Here is a 9,997-nt window from a genome sequence, read left to right as displayed (position 1 = left end):
TAATACATTTATTACATATGAGGGAAACATAGTCGGTTGCATATGTCAATTTTTTGCGTTTTTTTTTAAATAAAAAAGTAAAAAGGAAATGTCAACCAAACATGAAAAAGAGTAAAAATGAAAAGATAAGAAAATAAATTATTAAATTACTAATCCATACGGTTGGATTTTTACTATGAATTAGCTAGAAATTTATATTAATTATATCATATAATAAAATATGGCATGATTTTATGGTGTCTATGATACGTGTCTTGAGGAATAGATCATAGAGTAATATTCAAACAACACGTATGTTTTTTTTTTTCAAAAGGACATGTAATATATTTGAATAATTTTATTTTTATGTTAAGCAAGTAGTTAAATTGTTTAGTATTTCTTTAATCCCGCATGAGAAAAGAATAAAAAGACAAAAAATAGAATGAAAAAAAAAAAAGAAAAGACAAAAGTTTGAATGAAAAATTGGGAGATATACCAGATTATATGATTATAATAAATTTTTTATCTTTTTTATGACTACCCAAACTATCCATGCTTCTATTAAGATACTAGAGATATATGTATGTATATATCTATTATTGATCTTAGCTATTGTTTTCCTTGGTTGCCACGTTTGTGGAATGAGAATTTAAATAGATATTTAAAATAGCTAGTACACTACAACAAAATGAGGGCTTTATGACTCTATTAGGGAGACATTACAAGTCTATCATGTCACCCACAAGGAGAGACGTTGTATGGGGAGTCATTGTAGGTGTAGATTTAACTTTTCTCAAATAGAGACATAGGAGAAATCAATGGTTTGGAGAAACACCTGCCTGAGATTATTAAAATTGATATGGAGGATATCGCAGAGGAGGGGAATTACTGGAATCCCTCTCTAGTTTGTTATGTTCTAGGGACTAATCCTCCATTGGCTGTTCTTGAAGGGTTTTGTCGACGTATATGGAGGAATATGGGGGTTGATAAGATGTCTGGGTTAGGGCAGGGTGTATACATTGTGAGGTTCAATTCGGTTGAACAGAGAGATTTTGTCCTGAGCAATGGGATTATGCTCTTTGACATGAAACTGCTCATAATGAAACCTTGGAATGCTCATGAAGAACTTAAAAAAGAGGATATGCAGAGAGTGCCCATTTGGATTCAATTAACAAATCTTGAGTTGAAGTATTGAGGTGAGCAGATATTGTGCAAAATTGTGTCTCAAATTGGGAATCCTTTAAAAGTAGATCCAGTAACTAAATCGAAGGAGAAACTTAATTTTGTAAGGATAATGATTGAGGTTTCTATTGCTCAATAATTTCCTAGCATTATATGTTTTATAAATGAGAAGGATCGTCAGATGGATGTGATGGTGCATTATGAATGGAAGCCGATTGTCTGTTGATAGTGTAGTGGGTTAGGACATGAGACTACTTTGTGCAAGAAACAAGCTAGGTCTAAGGTTTGGATACCTAAAGATCAAGGGAATGCAGTTCATAAATAGGTCAATGTAGATGCGAACGGGTTTTGTGTTGTCAAGGGGAAATGAAGGAAATGATTTGGCAATGACTGACACAAGGAGAGGATCCCTAAAGATCTTTGTAACACCTTTAAAGTATGGGAAGAACCAAGTAAGGGGACAAAGAATGGAGACCATGAAATTGATATCACTGCAGGAGGGGGAGATCCTCCTACACTGAATGGATAAGGTTTTATCGTGGAATGTGAGGGGGTTAAACCAAACTCAGAAGCAACGTGAAGTCAAAAATCTCATTTTGACTAGGAAAATTAGTTTGGTTGGACTCCTAGAGACTAGGATTAAGGCTAGGAATCTGGGAACCTTATTCCTCAACATGTTTCGAGATTGGTGTTTTACTTCAAATAGTGCATGGTTTAATAATGGCAGAATATTAATGGCCTGGAACCCCAATGTTTTCTCAGTGGATATTCATTTTTGCTAAAGTCAGTGTATTCATTGCTAGGTGGTGCCCAAGAATTGTTTGAGAGCTTTTTTCTGTACCTTTGTTTATGCTTTTAATGAGGAGGAGCATAGGAGGGTAATGGCAACATATTAGAGATCAGAAGACTAAGGAGCCGTGAGTTTTGCTTGGAGATTTCAATGCTACCATTTACCATGATGAGCGTATTGGTGAAAGGGTGAGGTCCCTCTTTTCTGAAGCTTTCCATGACTTCTTGATAGAGTGTGATCTCCTTGATATTCCTTATTCTGACTATTTCTTCACTTGGAATAATAAGCAGTCTCCACCTGATAGGATCGTTGCAAAACTCGATAGAGTGCTTAGTAATCCAGCTTGGTTGGAAGTTTTTTCGAATGTGAATGTTCGCTTTTTGCTGGAAGGTTTATTTGATCACATGCCAGCTGTCCTCTCTTTTAGTAAGACTATGGAATTGGGGAAGAAACCATTTCTCTATTTCAAAATGTGGCAAAGGTTTTCGGGTTACCAGCAATGTGTTAGTGAGGCTTGGCAAAGCCCGGTTCATGGCACTCTTATGTACAGAGTGGTGACTAAACTCAAGCGTTTAAATGCTACTTTGAAGAAATTGAATATTTTTTTAGTAGGCGATATTGGTGCTGCCTACTCTCATTCTGAACAACTTTTGCAAAAAATTCAACAGCAAGTTCATGATGATCCTCAAAATACTCAACTTAGGGATGCTTATCTAGAGTTCCTTAGTCAAAAGGTGAAGTTGAGTTGGATTCAACTTGGGGATGCAAATACTCAAGCTTTTCATCGGAGGATTCGACAACGAAGGTTGCAAAATTCTGTTATGGCTATTCGCGATGAGCAAGGTCAGTGGCATGATACTCAAATGGGAATCCAAAGTGCTTTTCTTGATTACTATCAGCATTTATTGGGAGGGAAGTATCAGGGAAGAAGGCGTGTGCAAAGATGTGTCATGAATGAAGGGTCAGTTCTTTCCTCAGCCAATATCCAAACACTTTTGAAACATTTTGAGAAGGAGGAAGTTAAGGATGCCATTTTTGAGATCCCTAGTGACAAAGCTCCGGGTCCGGATGGTTTCAGTAGTTTTTCTTTTAGCATCATTGGGATTTAATTAGTGAGGAGGAAAGTGAAGCAGTCCTATCTTTTCTTGCAACTGGTAACTTGTTGAAGGAGATTAATACAACCACAATTACTCTAATTCCTAAAGATAATTGCGCCGAAAGTGTAAGTGACTTTCGGGCTATTTCTTGTTGCAACGTGTTATATAAAGTGGCTGCCAAGCTTTTATGTAGTAGGCTGAGACAAGTTTTGCCTGATCTGGTTGCGAGCAATCAAGGAGGTTTTATTCAAGGCAGATATATTGGGCATAATGTGATGGTTTGTCAAGATTTAATTAGACACTGTGGGAGGAAAGGAGGTAAGTTGAATTGCATTTTGAAAATGGACATTAGGAAAGCTTATGATATTGTCGAATGGGATTTCCTTGAAGAAATGGTTGTGGATTTTCGTTTTCCTCATCATTTTATTCACTTGATCATGGTTCATGTGAGAACTCCTAAGTTTTCAATCATGTTAAATGGGTCCTTGCATGGTTTTTTTAATGCTAATTGGGGGTTGAGGCAGGGGGATCCGATGTCTCATTTATTGTTTGTTTTGGGTATGGAGTATCTATCTAGAATTCTGAAGAAAATTGCGAGGGGTAAAAACTTTCAGTTCCATGAAAGATGTGCAGAGCTTCAACTAACTCACTTGTGTTTTACTGATGATGTGGTGTTATTTTCTCATGGTGATTTTAAATCAGTATATTGATTATTACAAGGGTTTGAATTATTCTCTCAAACCTCCGGATTGCAAGCTAACTACAACAAATCAGAGTTCATTAGCAGTGGTATTTCAGAAGAGAAGATCCAAAGAATGCTCTAGATTTCCAAGTTGAAGAGAGGTAATTTACCTTTTCGGTATCTTGGCATCCCTATTAATGCAAAGAGGATTTCCTCTTGTGATTGTGAAGGTATAGTTGGCAAAATGTTGGCTAGAATTAGACGCTGGAACTGGAAACCTTTATCTTTTGCTAGAAGGTTTACCCTCATAAATTCTGTGTTAGTTTCTTTGCACACTTATTGGGCTTAAATTGTAGTTCTTCCGAAGAGAGTTTTTAGTAGAATTAATGAGGTTTGTCGAGCCTTTTTATGGAAGGGTGTGGCTGATTATGGAGGTCCGGGTAGTGTAGCTTGGGAAGAAGTGTGTAAACGCAAGAAAGAAGGAGGTTTGGGAATTAGAAATATTGAAATTTGTAATATTTCTGCATTGGGTAAATATGTTTGGGCTATAGCAACAAATAAGGAGAACTTATGGATTAAGTGGATTCATTCAGTGTACCTTAGGGGTGAGATTTGGTGGGAGTATGAGGATCCAATATAAATTCCAGCTGGTATTGGAAGAAAAGGGTAGCAGTAAAGAATAGATTGAAAAACTACTATTCTTTTCACTCCTTTATCTCTATTCGGTATGGTACTCAAGAAGTTTATGAAATTTTTTTGGTCTTGACCGAGAATGGGAACTTGATTTGGAGTAGATTTATTTGGAGTGCTTGTGTAGTGCCTAAGCATGCTTTTATTACTTGCTTAGCTAATCTGAATAGATTGAAAACAAGGGCTAGATTACATCACATTGGAATAGCGAGTTCATCATCTTTTCTGATCTGTGATGCTGCTAAGGAAGATAATTTTCATTTGTTTTTCTCTTGTTGTTATAGCAGGAAGTGTATCATAGAGGTTAAACATTAGTTGGGTTGGCATTCGAGTTATGAGAATCTTCAAGGCCTTCTGAGGTGGCTAGCTAGAGGGAAGGGTCTCTCCCGTTTCAGAAGGGGGATTTTTGCTTCTAGTTTAGCTGCAACTACCTATTATTTATGGAGAGTGCAAAACACTGCATTGTGGGAGGACAAAGTTCAGAGGGTTGATTGTACAGTTAGACATATCAAAAGAGACATTAAAGCTAGAGGGAATATGTTTTTGAAGAATAGTATTTTTGAATTAGATAAAATCTGGTTTGGAGAGTTCATTGTATAGAATTTGTTTGTTCTTTATTGCTCTGGTTTCCCTCTTGGGTTATTGTAGGTTGTATTGGTGGTTTTTTGATTAATGAATTTGCTTGCTTACCAAAAAAAATAAAAATAGAGATATAGGAAACTTTTAATGTCTCCAAATGGCAGACGTTATAGGGTGTCAAAACACTATGGGCCCATTTGGACCATTGGACTAGAGCAAGGGATTGGACAATTGTTTGCACAATTGCTAAGGTAATGTTGGACTGGACAATTATGTCCCACACTTTCACTTAGTCCCTTATATAAGGGACTATATTAACCCATCTTTTTTGTGGGTTATTTTAGTCCCACACCATAGAAGTTATTTTTTTATAACTAATTTTTTTAATATATATATATAATAAAAGATAAAAATAATAATCTTAAAAATAATAATTTTTGTTTAAAAAAATTAATAATAATAAATTTTGTGTGCATCAAATTATATTGAAATATTTTTTTTAAAATTCTTATCTATTATCATTGTTTTTTTTATAACATTTTAATTTAAAATTAAAAATTAAATTATATATACCATTAACATTTTTCTGAAATATTATTTAATTTCATTATTTTATTGAAAATTATTAAATTTAAGTATTTTATTAAATATTTTATACTATTTCTTTTAATAAAATTATAAATTTATTAAAAAAATTATTTTATTTTTTATTTAATTCTTCACTGCACCAAATACAGTATAGTACTAAGATAATTTACTCCAGTCCAGTACAATCCACTTTTAACTAATAATCTAGTCCAGCCCTGCATTTCAAACGAGCTCTAAGAGAATATTACATCTCCCCTAAGAAAGAATTGTGGAATAGAATCTTTCACATGATAATTGATATCTTGGAATTATATGATAACTAGAAAATAAAATAGTGCTTCGCTGAATGGTATAAGATTTCTTATTTCAAAAAGTAAAACTTATGTCTAATGTAATAAAATGAATAATAATATTTGTAGAGGAAATCACATGGTATATGTTTTTCTCTTACTATATTTTGATAAATACAAATTTTAATTTAATATTGTTTTTATGGTTTTGTTTAATCATAAATTTTAGAAAGTAACCTATAGTTAACTATATAGAAATGTAATTTAGTTGTGGCTTTTTTGGTGGATGTGGAGCTTATTTTATTGGAAGAATCTTCTTCTTTCTATCTTGATGTACTGCATTATAATTATTTGTAATGAATATAATTCATTACTGCAAAAAAAAAAAAATTATATAGAAATGTAGAAAAATTTAAAACATAATTACAAATAAAAACTATTTTATATGACTTTTTAAAAAATATTTCAAGCAAAAATTAGCCATATAAGAATCTTATCCTTATTCAAATGTGTTATTAAAAAGTCATATTTATTAAAATTTTCCCAAAATTATTAATACAATAAAATGGTCGAAATATACAAACATGCACTTGCAAAATTTACTTAAAAAAATGTTTTCCATGAGAAAGTTAATTTTAAGCCCATGTACTATAACTAAAGTTATTGTAGCATTTTTAATAAAATAATAAAACAAAAAGATGATGTTATAAAAAAATCTAAAAATAAAACGTAACTTTATTTAAAAAAAGAAAACAAAGTTATAGAACATCGTTCTTTTTGTTTAGGGAAAGAACCAATTTGGCCCCTATGTTTTTTCCAAATATACGATCAGGCCTTGTGTTTTGTTAAATGATAATTTGAACAATGTGTTTTACAAAATGGATCGAAATAATACCTTATACCCAATTTTGGTCAAAAAAATTTCAAATATAATATTTCATTCTCAGCTCTTCGACCACTTTCTCCGCTTCTTCTAAACCCATTGCATCACTAATGACTCAAGAATTGATCTTATAATTGAAAATATTTGACCACAATCAGGTCTAGGGTACTATTTTGATCCATTTTGAAAAAATACAAGGTCCGAATTGTTATTTATCAAAACACATAGGCCGATTGCATATTCAGAAAAATCACAGTGGCCAAAATTGTATTTTCTTTTTTTATATACATTAAACTTAACTAATAATAATAATAAAATTTGGGAAATATAAAAATAAAATATTAAGGCATTTTAAGATTTAATGGAAAAGAAAAACATTTAAAAGAAAATCACACAACAAAGAGCATAGAAGGCAAAACACTAATTGGTGATGGTTTTAAAATTAAAGAATAAATTTAAAAGACATAAAAAATTTCACGAATTATAAGATGGTCTTGCTATTAATTGATGTTATACATGTTAATATGTTATATTACAAAACCTAAATTAAATGAAGAATGAAACTAAATATTTAAAAAAAAAAAAAAACTATATAGAAATGTGTTGACCCTCAAATTAACCAATGACGCGGAGTCAAATATACGACAGGAAAATAGCACGATGCTTGAAAATACAATCTAATGGAAAGTACAGAACACTAAGAATTATAGTGGTTCGACCCCAAAGATTGGTAATGACCTACGTCCACTTGATACTATTATTATTGTTGAGCTTCAAAGGTGTGATCAAAGAACTAGGGTTCTTGAGTTTCACAAACCTTCGAAGGAGAAACAATACAGACGATGGATAATAGCAATGCAATTCTCTTTTTCTCAGATCAGAAAAGAGGATTCGAAAAAAAATCCATCCTTGAGCTATTTCGTGTATATTTATAGGCTCAAGGAGGGTTACATGAGTCAATTAATCATATCTTTTTTTAATAAACGGATATTCAGGTTATAATGAAGAGATATTCTCGACTATCATTACAACTATACAAATTTATAAATAAATAAACAGAGTATACGACCAGGCTGGTCGTATATAAAACTTGAACCCCGCATATGGAAGTATCTCTGGTCGATAGGCGAGATACATTTCTGCCATGTGTCGGCCATGTGTTGAAAATTCTTGCCATGTCATCCACAGCTATTTTTTTAATAAACATTTACCCCCTAAGTTTATTTATTGCGACCAGCAATAAGTAAACTTAGGAAACTAACTTTTTGTATACCCCATGAAATCTGTTAGGGTCACTCGTGCTTCCTCGAAAAAGGTGACCTAATCACGTCCAATCATGCCTTTTTGGTTTCCAAGTAATCCTTCTGACGGTTGTTACACTTCCCCATGCCTTGAAAAAGGTAACTCATGATTACCCCTTTTTTTCACATTTCAGTCATTATAAATAATCCCCAAATTTACCTTTTCACTTTTTACTTGCCATTTTCATGCCAAGAACCCTCAAGAACTTCAACCCAGAGCTCAGAAACTTTGAAGATCATCTGTCGCTTGTTCCAAAGATCTTCTGTTCGCACGCCCATAGTTGCTTCATTTCAGAACCTCCAATCTTCATCTAGGTAATTTTCTTCTACTTTTATGCTCTTTGATATGCCATTCATACAGTTACATGCCTGTTTTTAGTTCTGAAATTTTTCGTGTTCTTGGGTAGAAGTGCATGAGGATTGTGTGTATATCGATTGATGCTTGATAGGGTAGCATAGTTTTGTTCTGTAGAAGTTAGGAGCCAGTTTGATAGTCAAGATCGTAAGCTTAGGGTGTAAAATCGAAGTAAAAATTCGATTTTTAGGCTAGCTAAAAAACTGAGTTTTTCTCGCCCCTTCGTAGTCGAAAAAGCTTTTCTGCCAAATAACTTTTTATTTCCGCTTTTCAATCTGTTTTTCAAATTGCTCGTATAGAACTTAGTGTTTCTGTTAGAATGATGCTGGTCGTATACGTGAGCAACGTTATTCCAACTTCCAACACAAGTTTTTAAGACGTGCATCTTATCTCCTCCATTCTCTGTTCACATCTTTCATGCAAGATCCATGGGGAGGAGAAAGACCTATTGACGACGACTTATTGGCTCAACTGCTTGAGGACGAGGAGCAACCATCGTCACTAATACCTAACATTCCATTTTCTCGTGTCACTCCAAACACTCCACCTGTCCTTACTCAAAATATGGCCCGAGCTAAAACTAAAGCCCAGAAAAAGAAAACCCCCAATCCTTCACATTAGCCTACTCCTCGGGCTAAAATTCCCTCGACCAGTGGTCGAGCTGAAAATATTCCTGACCCTAATATCCGAACACACGCTCAGCCCCAACATGCCATTCAACCAGATGTTGAGTGGTATTTAGTACCTGAGAGCCGAGTGACAATCAGGATGATCGCCAACTACATCACGAAGTATGGTCTCACGGGGGCGACCTTAGTCCGACCCAACCAAGATCAACGGGCGAACCTACCCGGAGGCGCCTTCAGCACCTGGTCAAGGTTCCACATTGAGGTAGGGGCTTCCTTGTTTCTTCATTCATTCTTTCAAGGGGTGGCCAACTATTTCGGAATTGCCCCTTTTCAAATAACTCCAAATGGATATAGAATGCTTACAACACTCTATATCCCTGTACAGCCACAAAAAATGGCCCGTGCCAACTCCTCATGAGGTTAACTACTTGTTTGACCTCAAGTCTAATCCCATCCAAGTCTCAGTGGGGACTTGCTTAAAACCATGCAAGTTGGCGCCATTAGTTTTAAAAGAAAACATAGATTTTTATGCAAAGTTCAAAAGAAACAAAAATTAAATAATTGAGTCCCACTGATAATTAAGAAAGTCTCTTAAAACAAAACATAATTTAAATGGCGTTCTACGATGATCTTTTTTCCGTCCATAGGATTACCCCACGCCATACACCCCACGATGATAGAACTCCTCACGTCACCACGCGTGCCATAAGAAATCTTATTTACTACCTGGAAGGAAAGTAAGGGGGTGAGCTAAAAGCCCAGTAAGGAAGTACAAACAATAAGCAAGTAAGAATACAACAAATACAAACACTAACGTTCATCTAAAACATCATGGCATATCATAACATAATCGTAACATATCATCATTGCATATCATAACGTAATCGTAACATATCATCACATCACAATCATACAGCATACATGATGAGCATGGCCTGCTAGTTGTCCATGT

General features: G+C 34.2%; 1 protein-coding gene across 1 annotated transcript; it reads left to right on the top strand.

The window, feature by feature from the left end:
• The first annotated feature begins 838 nt into the window (after positions 1-838).
• LOC133785484 (uncharacterized) lies at positions 839-3,758 on the top strand. Its single transcript, XM_062224713.1, has 3 exons — positions 839-1,167; positions 2,139-2,912; positions 3,065-3,758. Exons 1-3 carry the CDS (start codon positions 839-841, stop codon positions 3,756-3,758), a joined length of 1,797 nt encoding a protein of 598 aa, XP_062080697.1.
• The last annotated feature ends 6,239 nt before the right edge of the window (positions 3,759-9,997 follow it).

Source organism: Humulus lupulus, chromosome 6 (assembly GCF_963169125.1).
Source record: "Humulus lupulus chromosome 6, drHumLupu1.1, whole genome shotgun sequence".
Lineage (NCBI taxonomy): Eukaryota > Viridiplantae > Streptophyta > Magnoliopsida > Rosales > Cannabaceae > Humulus > Humulus lupulus.
Note: the sequence above shows the minus strand (reverse complement) of the source record. Positions and strands in the feature narration are given on the sequence as shown.